The sequence below is a fragment of the Polistes fuscatus genome, unplaced genomic scaffold (assembly GCF_010416935.1).
Source record: "Polistes fuscatus isolate 324 unplaced genomic scaffold, CU_Pfus_HIC Scaffold3, whole genome shotgun sequence".
Lineage (NCBI taxonomy): Eukaryota > Metazoa > Arthropoda > Insecta > Hymenoptera > Vespidae > Polistes > Polistes fuscatus.
Window position 1 is genome coordinate 4,488,874 of NW_025113107.1, and position 19,148 is coordinate 4,508,021.

Genomic DNA, 19,148 nt, shown 5'->3' on the forward strand with positions numbered 1-19,148 from the left:
GGCTTGTTCAAATTAAGACAAAACTATTGGGTACAAATCTAAATAATTTTTGAAATGATCATGATAGGGAAATATGGAAATTAAGTTTTACTAGCTTACCTTTCGTCAATTAATTTTTAACATATCAATATTTTTATAAAGAGGTACAGATTTCGTTTTTTTCCTATTAATATTATTTATCTCGTAGAAGTTTATCACGCGCGTTCATTTTCGATCTTACCTTGAAGAGAAGACTGTTGTTTGAAATTTAAGATTGTAAAATGCAATAGACGAGTCTTGTAAAGTTTATATTTTTTCATCTTGTCGGGGAACTCGAGAGCACAGTCGAGGTGAGAAATACTTATTGCAATTTTTGATCGATAAAAAATCGTATTTGTTACATTTTATAACTGTTACTGTTTATTTCAATGCAACATCAACCATGAAAATCATTGACCAGTGATTAGAAGTTAACAAAAAAATTGACGATTGGGAATGCTTAGAGTTAATATGACAATAATAAATAAATTAATCATGATTATATCAAAATAATTTGATTTGGATCTAGTTAATTTGTTTGATTGGATATATTCAGTTTGGAATATTAATGATGACCTTTATGCTTTTTAATTGATTTCTTTAAATCACAAAATATTTGAAGAAGAAGAAGAAGAAACAAACTGAATTCTTCGACTACTTAAAACAAAAAGCTTTTTATCAATCGAAGCATAGAAATTATTGTAATAAGATCTTTGTTTAGTAATTGATAAATCGATTACAAAACTTGGCCTGATTTAGTGTATTGTTATCACTTCTTCTTGAAGCAAGTTACAGCGTTAAAATAGCATCGCCAATAAACGCGACTTTTTGCTTGTCCTCGTCGTTGCAAATCCATCTGTAATAAAAGAAAGTAATCAATCAGATTGAATTTTTTGTAATGCCCCACTAATAAGAAAATGAAAAAGCATTGCTGTTAATATGTATATTTACATTGATTAGATTATCATTGATTATTATAATTTATATTTTTAATCAAGTTTAGCAATAATCATAAAATATATTTTAAATATGTTTTTTTTTCATCACCGTTTGTTCGTCAGATGATTGTATTTGTGAGTTGGCTACTTGAAGTGGCACGGCTCTTGATAAAGATTTACTATTTCCAATATTTCCTCTTCCCTGATTATCTACGACTTTTTGTAAAGCTATCATTAATTGATCAAATAATAAAGCTGCACGTTTTGGTACAACCTGTTAACAAATATGAGTTAAAAAAGAGCATTAAAGTAAAGAATTTAATATGATTTATGATTGTCAAATAAGTATAATCATTTTGATTTATTAAGGGTAAACAAGTATTACAAATTAGGACAAGAAATATTCAAATTTATTTTTAGTCACAAATATATACACATGTTATACTTCTATAAATATATTCAATATTTTGACTTGCGTAGTGTCACGAAGCCCTCGTAGTATACATGCAGAAAGCGTGTACGCACAAGCGATTTTTATTGAATTTTTTATACAGTATATCGTCACACGAATAATCGATAATTTTGATATGTCGTTGCCATTGTTATGGATTTCCAAAATATATCGATAACGAGTAAAAGGTTAGAAATAATAATTTTTAATTGCTTCGTAATTGGCCGCGATTAATTAATTGAGATAACAGTGATTGCATTTTGAAAAGTCAATCAGATCGATCAGTTCCAATGAAGGATAGTGCCGTTTAATTAAAGAAATTCATTATTCATATATATTTCGTGCAACATTTCCACCTGTCACATTCCGATATCATCTTTTGTTCAAATATTATCAGTAATTATTAATTATTTGATAATATGTATTAGAAGAGTATCAAGATAAAAAAATTGTTATATATGAAGTAGAACACATTGATTGGTCAATGAAGCGACAATGAGTCGGTTAATTAGATTAGTGATATTATTGCTCGAAGCGATTTCTAAACTTGTTGGTCCTTATCTGAATCCAATTATCATGCTTCGTTTATCTATGCGCGATCTAAATTTATCCATACACAGATAAAGTAGATTCTTTCTTTTTCTTGTTATAAAAAGATTTAAGTTTCCACGTGTCTATCTATTTTTATAATTATTTATAAAGACTCGATGCCGAATCGGTTCCCTTGTGTAAATTTGTATTTGATTCACGTAGTATTTCAAAAGTAAAATGGCGACAGTGTTGTTGAATTCAAGACGATTATATATAAAATATTCTTTGAATGGAGTAAGTATTATATTAAAATCACAAATCAAACGTAATTTAAAAGTAAAAGACAAGAGAAAATCTTATAGTTTTAATATTTCTTATTCCAAATAAAGTAGGTGGATGTTATTACAATTCACAATTGTACACTTTCACGAATGGAAACTGAAACTACAAACAGATATTTCTGGGTTGGCAAATATGTGTTGAATGTAAACATCAAATCAAGAAATGAAAGAAAAAGAAGAGAAAAGAGAGATGACGATTTCTTGCAATCTTGCAACCTTTATTCCTGTTTTTATTTATCCGATCGATTTCCCAAAGGTACGTGTCAAATGATAAACTTTTATTGTCTTTTTTAACATCTTCATGGAATAAGGTTAGATTTGTAAAACGCAAAGGACGAAGGAAAAAGAAGAAATTTAAATGTTTTTTAATTGAATTTGAATCGATTGTATTTAAAAATACCGCGTGATGTTCGGGTTAAATTTTTAAAGTTCATCAATCGTTTTTTTTCGTCTTTGCTCGGATACGCTCGGCTTTTCGCATCTCTTTTCGCGGGAAATATTCGGAAATATGAAAGTTCACGTTATATGTTAATAATAAAGCGTACGATTTGAAAGGAGAATGATAACAAATTTAACGAGATGAAAAATAAATAGAAGAAAATAATATATAAATGAAGAATATCAATATTTCATTTAATATAGAGAGTTGATATTATTTAATGTATATATAGAGAGAATATCATGCATGTAATTTATGTTCATCATCATCATCATCATCATCATCATCATCATCATTTATGTTAGCTGTACAATAATATTCGATTGTATCGAATTGATTGTATAAATATTAAAGCTATATGTTGTAAAGCATATTCTTGTAAAATTAAGTTTCGAGTAGGTGAAGATAATTCAATCACAGAAAGAATTGGAAAACCGACATATTTTATTTTATGTTTTTTTAATTTCCGTATAAACTAAACGTAAATACGTACTCACATAAATACGTTATTACTTGCTAGGTAAATGAAATTTCGTAGACATATTATTGAACTATCATGAATATGTCGTGTCTGTACATTTTTGTCAAAAGTTTGTAATTACGATTTATTTTAATTTTCATTTCCATTCTTAATAGTATTCTTCAAAATGGAAATTTTTGCTTCAAAGGAATGTCGTTGAATAAAAGAAAAATGTATTAAAATAAAAAAAATAAAAATATACAAATTGTTTTTTCAACGTTATCATTGCAAATTGTTACTGGTTTTTGAATGGGAATGTATTATGAAAAGTTTTAACGAGAGAGAAAGAGAGAAAATATAAACGAAATGATGAAGAGAAAGAGAAGTAGTAACAACGTTCAAGATATATTGCAAATCGAGAAATGTCATGGATGAAAATGAACTACTGTATGGATTGAAGCTGTTTAATATGCAATTGTACCTACATATGTCGTTTCAATAGTGGGCCTGATTTCAGTAATTCCATTCTCGAAACATTTAGAAAATGGCACGGATTTACTATGATCATTATTTTCAATTTAGTTTCACAATATCGGCAAGGAAATGATAAAAATTAAAAATTAAAACAAAAGAAAATATATTTCTTATCTTTCATGCGTATACATATATTTATTTGTGCCTTAAATTTAAAGAAAAATTAATTTTCTTTTGAACGTTTCTATAAACGTAAAATAATCATTTCTTTTTTGTTCTTAATAAATACGCAAGCAAATACTTTTACGGAAACGATCTAGATAAGAAAAAAAAAAAGGATAATATCGTTCCCCTTAGGAAGATTAATCCTTTCGTTTGATGGAACGGAAACAATAAGGGAACATGTTTCGTATACGTAAAAAAATTAATTTCACTCATAATACTCCATTCTATCTCGACATCATATAATCCGGTTCTTTGTTATCAGCGTTTATAACGTTTGCATGCATGCTTACATTTACCAACGTTCGAAATGAATATACACGTATGTTCGTAGAACTAACGTAGATTCTGTAACGGCAACTACCATTTTTGTTCAATGAAAAGGAGTCTATAACTTTTCTTCATTTTTTCTTCTCTCTATCTCTCTCAACTATGTTATTTTCGAAATGAAACAAATTGTTCGAGTGTTTTCTCTTTATCTTTTTGACAAATTTCTTATTACTTGAAATTGTTTCTAGAAAGGTGAGTTGATAATGATTAATTAATTTTCATTAGAATTCAACGGGTAGATAAAAAAAAAAAAAAAACAAAGACAAAAAATGTTTAGTAAGAAAGTAATCCTATTTTTTCTTAAACAAGCTCAAGAAATATATTTCTTTTATGATTCGGTAATTAATTTGTTATATTTCCAAAGGATCAGAATAGTTTTTCAATGTCGCTGTGTATTCAATGTAATTTGAAAGATGATTCTTAATCTAAGGAAAATTTATTTACTTAAAAGTGTGCGTCTATGTATATGTGCCTATTTGTTAAGGTGTGAAATTTGGTAATTAAGTGAATATTATATAGAATATTATAAAGAATATTGGATTAATTAATTGGCTTTCAGGTTTGTTAGCGATAACATATCGCGATATTAATTTTCTTCGTATTTTTATACATTGTTTAAATAAATACTAAAATCAATGTGCGTGAAAACGCATACATGCAAATACTTGTAGATGTTTATATATAAAAAGAAAAGATATTCGTTAGTTTTAATAATTACATAAAATAATAATTTTGTACAAAATTAGGATCATAAAATGACGTATACTGTACCGTGTTTAAACTAATTCTTTTGTTATGTTAAGAATTACTAGTTTTTTTTTTTTTGCATAACTTTATCTGATCATTTGAAATTATCTACTTGGAATTTTTTCAATAAATAAAATACTATCATTTGAAGAGGTACAGAGAAGGAGAAAATAATTTAAAAATGAATGACGGTCACTTTAAAGATTCACAACAGAGGCTCGAAATATAGTAATACGTTTTCTTCCTCGACGATAAATTTTTTAATAAAAAAAAAAACGAAAAAAGAGGGGTCAATGTGTATACTTTTTGACCTTCTAGAATTATCCACGAATGAAATGACTTTCTTTTCATCCCTCCTCGTCCGATAGATTTCAAATCAATAAATAAGTAAATCAAGAGTTATGAAAGCCGTATCGATTTTGATCTTAAATTTCAAATATGAACTAGGATAACAAAAATAGAAAATTAAAAGAGAAAAAGAACGAAGGAGAGAGAAAGTGAGAGAGAGAGAGAGAGGATCAGAAAAGTTGAGAGAAGAAACTGAGGATGAGTAATCCAGTTTAGTTTTTTTCTTCGGAAATAGAAGGTAAGAAGTAAAATGTCGGGTGTTATCATTTAATCGTTATCTCGGCGAAGTCAATAATTTCAATGATAACATTTTCAAATTAGAAATAAAAATATGAATAGATTATAAGTAAAATATTAATAATAAGAATATATGTATGGCTGGTATTTATCAAATCTGTATTTTTCAATATTATTTTAAAATAGTATTTTAAATAATTACTTAGCCAATATATTTACAATAAAATATCAGTTTATATAATAATAAGATAACAAAAAAATGCAATTCGGGGTATTGACACGTAATTATTTTTGTCAAGAAAAATATTTGTTATAATCTTTTTATTTTGTTTTTTTTTGTTAAAAAAGAAGAAGACCAATAATAAGAAGAAGTAGCTTTAAGAAAAAGAGAAAACTGCGCTGCGTCAAACTTGGAAGATTTATTTTTTCTCAGCGATAAGTGTTCGCAAACTTCTCGTGGTCGTAAAAATCATTATTTTAAAAAGGAAATAGGTGGACTACCTAGTTGAAGAAAAAGTAATAGGATAAATCGACGATAAATTAAATTCGGCATTCTCGTTATTTATCATCCTGTTAGAAATTCTTAAATAAAAGAAGAGTAAATCAAAATCAAATCGTTGAATTTAAAATTTCAGCATTGACATGCAGATTGGTTTTAGTATTAGAAAAAATTAATAATCATAAAAAAAAAAGAAATTAATCCTTATATCAAAGTATTGTCAAGAATTTTTTAAAGATTTACTTTTGATTTCTCTCAAAATGTGTATAATAATTTTAATTATGAGTACACGTAATTATGATAAGCGTATTAGAAAAAAGATTATCATAATTAGGAAAATATTTCATTATATGTAAGCATAAAATTATAAAAATAAAGAAAAAGAAAAAAGAAAATATAAATATGCTATGAGAAGTAACAATAGGACATTTTTTTTTGATTTTTTTAAAGAAAGTAATAAAAATCTTTATTATCGTCTAGCTATTGATCAAAGATTAAAATCGGCTTACGATCAGAATTATTTCATTTAACTTAAGAAGCTTCCACGCCATTTCGAATCAACTACCCTCGCAAAAAGCGTAAATACTTCCGTTTGATGCTAAGGTTCCTTAACGATAATTAAAGCGTTTTCTTATGATGTACACTGTGACGTGCTTTTTTTAAATTTATATAGGGTATCATGTTTTTATTAATCCGAAGAGTAACTAAGAAGAAGTAAGAAAGAAAGCACTCGATCGATCATCTTGATAAGAAAATTTTTTCTTTTTTTTTTTTTCTTTTCTTTTCTACCCCTCTCTTTCTTCGCGAAGACGATAAATCAAAATTATATAAGTATTTTCATATAGATTTCCTTTAGTTAATTATTCATTTTATTCTAATTACAATTTTTGTAATAGTAATACTACGAAAACAAAGTTTTCATTTACAATTCGAGAAAAACAAATTAAGTAGTTCTGGTTCAACCTGGTAATTAGAAAAAGAGAATCAATCCCGTAATAGAGATAAGAAAATTAGATTTTGACTAATCTGCAAATTTTGGGATAAATATATCCATTAAATTATTTTCAAGTATTTGTGGACCAGACGATCGTTTAAGTATAGTATAATTTGATATCTTTACCTTCCAACGAGGAATTATTCATTATGCACATGGCAGGTATCGATTAATTAAATTTCTTAACTATTTTCGTTCTTGGTTAAAAATATCGATAATATGATGAATCGTTAAGAGATTATGTTCAGTCAAGTGGTGAAAAAAGAAGAAAAAAAAAAGAATCGATCTATTGAAAATTCTAATAATCGAGCATGATCCCTTAAAGAATATTGAGATTTCTTATTTTTTTTTTGGTCGCGACAGAATCGATATGCTTTTCCTATCAGAGATTTCAACGCCCGAAACTGTGTTGATTATATGGATGTTCAATAATATCAATGTATGTCTAATACGGAGATTAGAAATTGATTTTTGGGAGGAATTTTGATAATTGGTTGAAACGGTTGTTTTGGAATCAACGGAAATTGGTTGAATATACTCACTTCGTCCCATTCTTGCTTAAAGTAACTTCATATTAAAGATATTTATCCTATTGGCATAAAGGATTATATTTACTAATTACAATCCTAATACGGAGTTTAATCATTCTTAGAGTATAATAGGTAAGATGAAATATCCAGCAAGTAAATTCCATAATTTTCAATCAAAACATTTCTATTTCGAATAATTCACGTAAAAATTATGTTGAGTCTTATATTTATTGTTAATAATTATATTTTATTATAGAATTATATTTTATAATAAATTAAAATTATAATTAAATAATATTTATATTTTATAATAAATTAAATAATAATTATATTTTATAATAGAAGAAGAAGAAGAAGAATTATATTTTAATAATAATAATTTATTATAAGTAATATATTATAAAAAAAGAAAAAAAAAATATAACCCACGTTTCGGAGAATTCAAAAAAAAAAGAAAAAAGGATAAAACAAAACAAATAATTTATCAAAGTTTCAAATTGTAATTATTATTTAAGATTTTTCAAGCCCAGGCCTATCATAATAGTTACGGTAGTCCTTTTAACGAAGACGAATCGTAGAACGTTACTCCTCGTCTTTCCACGCAAATAACGAAAGTCTAAAAAGATTACTATCATGTCCAAGCGTGAAATGACCCAGATTAATTAGTCTCTTCTCTCCTGGTGTTATGCTTTAATCGACAATTCACTATCGCGTTCCTTCTCTTTCTCTACGTTTCAAATATGTCGAACAATTTCATTCGACAAATTTTATCACCAACGTATTCTACGTATCTACGTTTTTCTGATAGCAATTCGAGATAACGAGAGATCCGATTAATTCATTTATTTATTTATTATAAAAGAAGAGGAAATAAAAAAAAACAGCATCGAGATAAATGTAATAACGTCACACGCAAACAGTAATTACTTAATATTTTTAAAGTCAACATTTTGGATCTAGTATTTTGTTAAATAATTTATTTATATATTATATATATATAATTTATATGAATTTATATGAATATTTATATAAATATATTTATATAATAAATATAAAAAAATTTTATATTTAAATATTAAAATTTAAATATTTATATAATAAATATATTTATATATTATATATTATAATATTATTTATATATATATATATATAAGTAAACATTTCAAAAATGTTGTTTAATGTAAATAATAATTTCTCCGTTGTAAATAGATAGTTGGTATTTATAATAGGGGTAGGGTTGCTTCAAGTTTCTAGATGATACAGGGTAGGTACCGATATTTCATTTAAGTACTGACAGTTTTTCTATTAATTGGTGTAATACTGATAACTTCTATTATATACTAATGTTTTATTATAAATAAATACAAAAAATGATCATTCATTTAATATACCGATATCAAATTTTGTTCGTGAAAATAGTGACCCAGTCGACAATAATAATTGTCTAACTAATTCAAAAGAAATTGTACTTTTACCTTTATCGCATTTTATTTAAAAAGTTCTTTTGAAACGACACTTAAATTTATCTTTCTTTTATCTTTTTTTCTCATAAAATCATATTAATTTAGTTAGATTCTGATATTTTCTTTTTTTTTTTTTTAATAATAATTTGAAATACATTTTTTGTCAATTCAAATGAATTTCGCAAACGTATTTGTATTTGATGATCTTTATAACGTTCGGAGATTTTATTTCAAAGATGAAAAATCTTGTTTATACCTTTTTTGTTTATGTATGTCGCGTGTATTTAAAATAAAGTAGAAAATAATGACAAAAGTGTCTCGCGTTTTCCCAGAATATCATCAAGTCGAGGTTTCTCATTTATAATGCTGATAAGAGAAAAGGAAAAGCTACATTATCTATGCATGTTGATATAGTTATATACATAGATAGAAAATTGAGCGAATGTGTTTAGTAAGTAGTCGAGCAAAGTTGTCGCGTGTCAGACTTCCTAAGTTCGGTAAACGTGACGATAGAAGATGAAATAGAGGTTACACAGTAATATGTAACATATAGTTACATTGCCACGTATTTGTTCATCGTTACATTTTTACTTTAACCAAACGATCAATCAAAATTTTGAAATTTTTTATTAAAATTCGAACTGGACTGGGGAAGAAGTATACGTTTTAGATAGATAAATATTTATACAAATTTATATCGAATATTTATATCGACTCGTGGTCGACAAAATGTATATCGAGTCTCGTTCGATAAGATTATTATAAAGATGTTGATAAAATTAACACGTATTTTGTTTAATATATAAATCTTCATTTTTCAGTAGTATATAATAAATGAATAGTCAGGTATCTATAATAAACGTATATTGTCACAATATATATTATAAAAATTTATAAAAAAAAAAAACTAAATCTATTAAATAACATCTATTTAATAATCAGTTCTTGAAAAATATAAAATACACACACGCAAAATCCTATTATTTATTATTTGTTGTTACACGACGATCAAATATACCGAGAAAGATAAAGAGACGAAATGTAGAGGGTGAAAGAAGTAAAAAAGCAAAGCAAAGCAAAGCAAAGCAGAGCAAAGCAAAGCAGAGCAAAGCAAAGAAAGAAAAAAGAAAGAAAGAAGAGTAGAAAGAATATTAAACGTCGTAGACTGCTCGTTGTTGCTGTTGTTGTTATTTGAGAGAAGATAAAAAATTAATAAAAAAAAAAAGAAATAGGAAGATAAAAAAAAACGAAGTTAAGTAGTAAGATAGATGTATCGCGTAAACAGGATACTATTATAGGATAACAACAATATGATAAAATTGAATTTTCCTTAATGCAATTACTGCGAGCTGGCATACGCTTACTAGGCTAATCATAGCTCAGTTTTCTTATTATCGTCGTCGTTTTCCTAGCAAAGATGAACGAAGAAATTAGCTAGTGTAATCGTGTTCTTTCTATTAATCTCCATGATTTAGAAAGAGAGTGAAAAAAGTTAGGAGACAGAGAGAGAAAGAGAGAGAGAGAGAGAGAGGGTGAGACGCGTAGACATACGAGATACTTGAGATAAAAATTTTCAAAAATGAAAGGAGGGAATGTAACGAGATCTAAAAAGATAATAAATGATTAATAATAATAATAATAATAATAATAATAATGATCGTTATAATAAGACTTGAGCATCGCAAGTAGTCAAGCAGTATAATAAGATCATTCTATTAATTGTTAATACCTAAGATATAGAAGACAAAAAACAATAAAACATTTCAACTATAAATATATATACGGAAACCAGTTCTATCAATATATTTATCTATTGTTCTCATAATGAGTAGTTAATCGATTTTAATGAGAAATGCTATTTCCGTTTACTTAGGTTTTTTTTTAGATCTACTGCATTTCTATTTATATTTTGGTAATTAATGATTATCTTCATCCTCTCAGTTTAATATGTAGATATGTGTATATTAATAAAAAATAATATTTAAATAATATATAAATGTGTGTGTGTGTGTGAGTGCATAGTTTTTGGCTAAATTTGTTTATTAACGTTTTCATTTAATTCATGTAGAAAATTTTATACTTATTCTTTTTTTTATTCTTCAAAATTATTTAATTGTAAGCGTAATGCAATGATTCGTTTATATTTATTAATTACTTCCTCTCTCTCTCTCTTTCTGTTTTTCTAAAGGTTCAAGCAACCTTTTGTCAAATTAGAAACGAAATAATTATCCTATTTTTACGCTTTTCCTTTACATGTTATATTAATATCTCTTTTAACTTAAATTAATAGTTAAATCGAATTACGATTATCAATTTAACTACGCATTAATAATATCGTTTTTAAATCATATATAATAATACACGTATTATATTGTAAATTTATCAATAATTAATTATATCTAAACGTATTAATTTGGTTATGCGTTAAAGATTGTTTTTTTTTTTTTTAAAATCATATAAGTTTTTTGTTTTTTATTTTAGAAATATTCTATTTTTACTATTTGCAAAAGTTTGTTCTGTTATATGTTGGAAACTTTTCAAGTTGTTTGCCGAAAATTCGTAAACAATTATTCATTCGTATAATTAAAAGTTATATATTTTTAGTCGGAATAAATAGTATGTAGATTTTATTCGGTTGCATTTAGAATAGTTGGCGTGAAATTCGGCGGCTTTTAGAGAAACACACACACACACACATACGCACATACCGAACGTTTAATGAATTGTATTCGAACATCGGAAATTGCTAGATTGTTACTTGTACGGAGCTTTTATTAAGTTATCGCTTGTAAATTTAATAGGATGGATAATTATAGTTATCGCATTAGAGCAATAATAGATTGGTATACGTTTAAATTAGGTTAATAAATTTGGTATGTCATCGATTAAAAAAAAAGAAAAAAAAAAAAAAAAGAACAATACAAATACCTAACGCTATTTTCTATTCGACGATAAACGCGATGATAAATAACAAACAAAAAAAGAAAATAAAATGAAAAAGAAATAAAAATATTTTCGTTAAGTTTAAAAAAAATAGAAATAATATTTTTCGATAAATTTATCTAACACGTACCGAAAAAAATCATTTTTTTTAGTTTTGTAAATGTTTTATTTATTGCAGAATTAATGAACTCACCGTGTACTCGCTGTATTTTGAATCATCAGGATAGTCAGTATTCTCTATTGATGATGGATTATTGTTATTTCTTTTAACTATAAGACGTTGATCTAATTTAGCACAGATGATAGTCGGTAATATAATCAATACGAGCAACGAATAAATTACGTTGTTTTTCATTGTAGTTATTTCTAGTACTATAATTTTTCTCGTAATATCTATGAAAAATTCTTCATTCAACGTTATTATTATTAAACAACGAACTCGTATTTTTCTTGAAATTCGATTTATTACGAATGTTTATGATCGTTTATCGAAATGAATAATATTTATAATCGATTTAAATGTTTTCCCTTCTTCTTTTATTTTCCTTCGAACCTCTTCCTGTTGTTTTATGACACAAGGTGCGTGATAATAGTTGTTCCTGTTCACTCCTTGAACAAATTTTTGTCGGATTTTAATGTTTGCGTATATGCAAATTCTTGTTCTGGTTCTATTATTTGATTTTGTTTTTTATATTTTCCTTTTTCTTTCTTTGAAATAATCAATATAATATATCGACACACGATCACGATATCGTATAGATTACGAATTAGTTTATCGTTAGTTTTGTATTCGATCTCTCCGTGATGTCAACGAAGAAAGTACTCTCGAGGACGCAATGAAACAACCGCGCCAGCGAAAGCGCTTCTATTTATTTGGAAAATGGCGCACGCGCTTTTAAACGCTCAAGATTTTCTTCTCATCTCTTTTAACGTTATAGCAGCTAATAATATTCGAAATTCGTTAAATCGTAAATCGATGTCATTTATAATATTCGGAAATGTTAATAATTTAAAATTCGTATTATACTCATATGATAATTTGGCCAAATAAAATTTCATAATTTTTATTGAATTTATCTCTCAAACAAGGAAAAAAATATGTCCCATTGTTATTGATTATTTATTTTTTACTTACCACAAAGATGACAATCGTGTATCTGCATATCGTATGGTTTATTATATAGATTGATTTATTTCAATGAAATAAACAATATCGAAGGTCTATTTCATTGAAGATATTAATATATTGATCATTATATTATATTATATATTATACATTTAGTATTTATCCAAACAGACAACAGAGGAAAACAAAAAGGAAGATTAGAGATGTGAATCCTTGGTTGACAACGATTAACGAATCCAATTAATCACGTTTGATAGGTGTCGATCAAAAAGACCAAACGAAGCAGATCATTTGAAAGCGTATCGTTAGGATAACACATTTACCTGGTTAACGATAAGAGACCAGGTAAATTCTAAACGTGAGTAAACGTGGGTCGCACATTTTAATGAATTTATTAAGTTTATTATAATTCACTTTATATTGGAGTTTAAGAACATTCAACCCCCCCCCTCCATCGTACATGCGATTATCGAGTGACAAACATCTTAAAACGTAAAATTAGTATTGTTTATCGGAAGTATCCATGAAACCTTAGTTATTTATTTTGTTTACTGCTTTTCACATTAGTTAACTATTTCCGAACTCGTACTTGAAGTAAACGAATTGTATGGGGGTCGGACTCCATAATTTTATGCAAAATAATGTCCCTAAAAACATTTTATCTTTTTACCTTGACACAATATGGAATCGTCATAATTAAAAATGACTCTCATTCAAGAGAGAAAATGACTCTCTTTTTAATTTATGAATTTATAATTTTTGTTTTTGTTTTTTTGATTTTTTTTTTTCTAATTGAGAATATTATTCTAATTATGCTCGTCCAAATAAAGAGGAGTAATTTGTATTTTTGCGATATTATAATAGCCGTTATAATCACGTAATTTTAATTTATTTGATAAAACAACAACAACAACAAAAATTAAAAACTTTTCCGAAATTTTCTTCTTCTTCTTCTTGTAATTTTTATTCATTCGTGTGTATTTATTGTAGTAATTTCGATATTATTTGTATTAAATTAATGAAAAATATCGCAAGACACAAAAAATACTCGATAGTTCTTCGACGTTAAAATATCATGCTCATTGACAGATATTTATGAAGGGAAAAAAAGAATCGATTTAATTATAGACTACCTTCGTAGTCACGTTCCGGTCATAATTAAGGACTACATAATAACATTCGGTCTTGAACGTTATCCTACGTGACGAATTATCTTTCTTTTTTCTTTTCCATCCTTTCTCACTTTGTTCATCTTCAAACTTTTCCCGTTTCTTTCCCCTTTTGTCAAAGTGTACCGATCGTACCCATTGAATTCACGTTTAATAGACTTCGTAAACGAGCTGACCGTAAGAACTAATAGATTGATTATGAAAGGATAATCCGATGAAATGCTAGTAAGAAAAAAAAGAAATTATACACTTCTGTTTTCGTATTTTATTTAAAAAAAAAAAGATAAAGAAGAATAATAGAAGAGAAAAACCGAACAAACGGAGGAGTTCAATTTTTCAACATTTTTTTTTTTTTTCTACAGAAACCGACAAAATTATTACGATCGTGATTAACAAAATTATAATATATTCATATTTTATATAAATAAGAAAAAACAAAAAATGATTATATAAGAGCTTGATACATAAAATTGCTGTATTATTTTCTATTATCAAGTATGAATTTTTTGAAAAATAAACAAAAACATAAAGATTTATGCGCGAATTAACAATAAGAAAACAATTGTTTTATTCGATTCGATATTCGAGTACCGGTTTAGTTGAAGTATAATTTTGAAAAAAGTCTTGAACTGAAGTCATTAACGACTCAGCACGTCGTGGTGTTGTTTTCAATTGGCGTCTGGATGCGAGCGAGAAGACGATGATTGGCGTTGTTCGTTTGAAAATGATCGTGGGTGTAGCAAACGACGTAATAAAAAAAGGATAGTTAATTTATTACTGCCCTGTACGGGTATCCATCTTTCTTTCTCTCTCTCTCTCTCTCTCTCTCTTTTTCTTTCATATTTGCTTTATGTCCATACAGAATATGCATTATATGTGATATTTATTCTATGTATATCTTGATAAGGTCAAATATAATTAATCCATTAATCCATTGATCCATTAATTAGCTCCAATATATTTGGTCAGAATTTTTTTCAACGTTTTTTTGTTTCTTTTCTCCCTTTTTTCTTTTTTTTTTTTTAATACTATTTCACAAAACAAACAATCAGTATACGAATGAGATTATTTTGTTCGGTATAATAATATTTTAGGAATATGTTAATTAATCCATTAATCCATTGATCCATTAATTAGCTCCAATATATTTGGTCAGAATTTTTTTCAACGTTTTTTGTTTTTTTCTCCCTTTTTTCTTTTTTTTTTTTTTAATACTATTTCACAAAACAAACAATCAGTATATGAATGAGATTATTTTGTTCGGTATAAATAATATTTTAGGAATATGTTAATTAATCCATTAATCCATTGATCCATTAATTAGCTCCAATATATTTGGTCAGAATTTTTTTCAACGTTTTTTTGTTTTTTTTCTCCCTTTTTTCTTTTTTAATACTATTTCACAAAACAAACAATCAGTATATGAATGAGATTATTTTGTTCGGTATAAATAATATTTTAGGAATATGTTAATTAGATGATAGAATATTAATTAGATGATCGGTTATAACATAAGCAAGGTCATTGTAATAAATTGATATAGGATACGTATTGAAATTTGATTAGAAATATTGACCATCTATTTAAAATGTATGTTAATAATTTTTGAATTGGATCTATGTCGTATTGATATTTTGTTACGAATAATGATTCATTTATTTTTCAAAATACCGACCCAATAAGTAACAATCTAATTAATTAATGACATTCTCCTGTTATTGCAAAAGTTATGAATTTATTGAGTGAATTATAATTTATTATAAACAAATGATACTAAAGATAAAACAATGATGTAAATTTAGCTAAAATATTCGATCCAACAAAATGATTTCAATTATCTTGTTAAATTGTTCGATGATGCAAACGATATATGACACATGTCAAAATTATAATATAATATAATTTTACGTGTACCTCTAATATAGTATAATATAATATTTCTCTTTTAAGAGAATAGATTAGAACACGATTTAGATGGTTAGAAACGAAAAGAACAAAAGTAAAAGTACTTATAAACGACACTGTATGTCAATCAGAATGGTGGTAGGTGTCCAGAATAATGGGAAAGTTCGAAATGACAACGTAAAGGTTTCTCTGGTAGCACTTAACCACCTGCTGACATTTTTTCTTCTTTTATTTCTTTTTATGTAAAAGAATAAAGCATGCGTTCGATTATTCGTATTTCGTATTAACGCATTACTTTTAGTTTGTTATACACATATTATTAATGTTTTCTTATTTGAATTTTATCATCATTCTTATCAACCCTTATATTTTCCAACGTAGATTGAAAAATTGACGCGTTCTATGATTTCGTTATATTTTTGTAATTTTTTTTTTGACGTTAGATCATTCTTTATACATTTTCTCAAGGTCGCCGCAATTTTTTACTCACCAATGGTGTATTTTTTTTATATCGCATCTTTTAACGGATAAAATAATACATTTAAATATATCGGATAAGTAATGTTAGATTCCTGTTATATAGACCGTCAGTAATAGATAAATTCTTGTGTTTTATCGACCGCCAGCAATAATAAATTCCTATTGATATTGATCGTAAATATAATAATAGTAGATTTCTACCTTAACACGTTACAGCTAATTTGTTACATTAAAAAGAACAGTGCATGTTCGTAGGTAGTACACACGTTTAAAGTTCAACTTGTCTAGTTTCAGTATTTCTCTGTGTAATAAGATAGTTAAAATAAAATATAGAAAAATAAATATGGTTAATTAACACAAATAGAAACTGAAACTGGAAAGGGGTTACATTTAAAACGTGTATATTACTTGTTATTCTTAGTCTATAATAATTCAGATTTTTTTATTTAATTTTTCAGTAAAATTAGAACAGTCGGGTCTGTGTAACGTTGAAACATATCATCATATTCGTGGAAATAAAATTAGCGTGGAAATATAAAAAGAAATATTTGCTAATAGTAAAAAAGATAAGTTTTTTCAAATAAACCTCTATGTACATTTTATCATTATTTTATTTTTTGTTTTTATTTTGTATTATTGTAAGAAAATTGATTACGTTTCAATACTTTTGTTCGGCACTTTATGGCATATATATACATTTATATTCATTCCAAATAGAATTCCATATGTTAGATCATAAAAGAGTGTAACAGGCATATAATTTCTCAATTTCTATCGCGTTCGAGTATCTGTGTTTGACACGTGTTTGTCAGAGCTTAACAAATGCACAAATTAATGAATGAGAATGCTTCGTAGAACATAAATTGGCTGTAGTCGTCACTTTTCGATCGATGCTTTAAGTAAAGGATATTTTTTTTCTTTATCGATTTACAAGATACAAAATATCAAAGGGTTGAAGCAGTAATCCGGAAAGCAAAAAATCCTACGTTCGAGTTTTACTGACCAATCAATCAGCCTGGCTGCTCATTTTTTTTTTTTTTCTATATAATTGATTGTATTTTTAGTTTTATGTTTCCTTAAAAATTAGCATAACATTTTATATATATATAAAATAATAATTAAATATATTATATATAAAATAATTAAATTAATAAAAATAATTAAATATATATATATATAATATATATATATATAATATATAATATAATAAATGTTTCTTTATTATCTTTATAATATATGTGAGACGATAAACAATATAAATTCATATATGCTTTATATTTTTATAGTAATATACTATGCATCGAAATATATATATTATATATATATACGTATATATAATATATATTAGAAGTATATTATACGAGATAGGTTTGTACATACAGGATCAAGGAACAAAGAAGATTGGATCAGATGCATCGATATTGTAAAGAAAATTGAACGTATGTTTGCGTACGTACGTGTATGTGTCTATATATGTATATACGTACCTCTTAGGTTACTATATCATAATGGAGATAACAAAGATTGTTTACAGCTCGTTTGAATTGAAGAATATTATTTGAAAATCGATATATTAAAGATAGTGTCGTTTCGTTTGTCTATTGCGATTCATCGATATCAAACGCTATTCAATTTTCCATCGAGGGTATGAACTGATTCCAGAGAGAGAGAGAGAGACGTGATTGAATATTATTTAAAAGATGATTTTTATAATTGAATAGTAAATTATATATTTGATTAAAATATTACATTTCACAGGTTTTGTAAGATAATTAAAAAAATCGTATCAATCGCGTAGTAGCTTTTTTTTTTCTTTCCCATATGAATAATTTATACTTTATAATAAATATCATAAATTTTTCAATTTCTTTTTTTTCAATAATAATTACAATATTTCCAAATATACTATTTTTTTATCTTTTTTTCATTGAGTATTTAAAAATATCTGGCTGTATAGAATCAAAAGTATTCGTTACTAAAAAATATGAAATATAATATTAATCAATTGTATAATACGTAAATGGATAATCCTATTATGAATATATTTGATATAAATTGAAGAAAATAATAATAAATATGAAATGTCATTTAACGAATGATTGACAAATTCCAAAATAAAATGAAATACGAATACACGTTGACTTCCATCTAAATTCGATTGTTTGTTGCAAGTATATATACTTTCTCCTGTCAACAATGTTTGAAATTTTTCTGAAAGAAATCTGTTGCATTTGATTAAATATTCACGCTCTTTAACATCTACTCTTCTGCAATCGATATTATTCGTGTTACAACATAGTAAATGCGTGGAACTATTTATATTATTGTTCTTATATACCCCATATATTTATAAATACATATATATAATAGTAAATTGCATAAAATACTAATTATATACACAAATACTGTTCGGGTTTAATTGCTTGCGTTTGATTTTCCATTTATTCGATAACCACATATTATGTGGCACTGAACGATCGTTTAAACGTTATCTTCATTACAT

The 19,148-nt window shown here is 26.2% G+C and overlaps 1 protein-coding gene and 1 long non-coding RNA gene across 2 annotated transcripts; one reads left to right on the plus strand and one right to left on the minus strand.

Annotated features, from left to right (window-relative positions):
* Nucleotides 1-714: 714 nt before the first annotated feature.
* Nucleotides 715-12,826, minus strand: LOC122519629. Its single transcript, XM_043639216.1, has 3 exons — nucleotides 12,159-12,826; nucleotides 1,066-1,230; nucleotides 715-874 (listed from the first exon to the last, which is right to left on the minus strand). The coding sequence occupies exons 1-3, from the start codon at nucleotides 12,318-12,320 to the stop codon at nucleotides 788-790; spliced, it is 414 nt and encodes a 137-aa protein (XP_043495151.1). The 5' UTR covers nucleotides 12,321-12,826; the 3' UTR covers nucleotides 715-787.
* LOC122519630 lies at nucleotides 1,014-3,534 on the plus strand. Its single transcript, XR_006304337.1, has 2 exons — nucleotides 1,014-2,232; nucleotides 2,328-3,534. It is a non-coding gene; the product is annotated as an uncharacterized LOC122519630 (long non-coding RNA).
* Nucleotides 12,827-19,148: the final 6,322 nt, after the last annotated feature.

Coding starts and splice junctions, on each gene's coding strand:
- LOC122519629 (XM_043639216.1), bottom strand. CDS start 12,320: ATGAAAAACAACGTAATTTATTCGTTGCTCGTATTGATTATATTACCG. Junction 1,231..12,158: donor CAAAATACAGCGAGTACACG/GTGAGTTCATTA, acceptor ATTTGTTAACAG/GTTGTACCAAAACGTGCAGC. Junction 875..1,065: donor AATCATCTGACGAACAAACG/GTGATGAAAAAA, acceptor CTTTTATTACAG/ATGGATTTGCAACGACGAGG.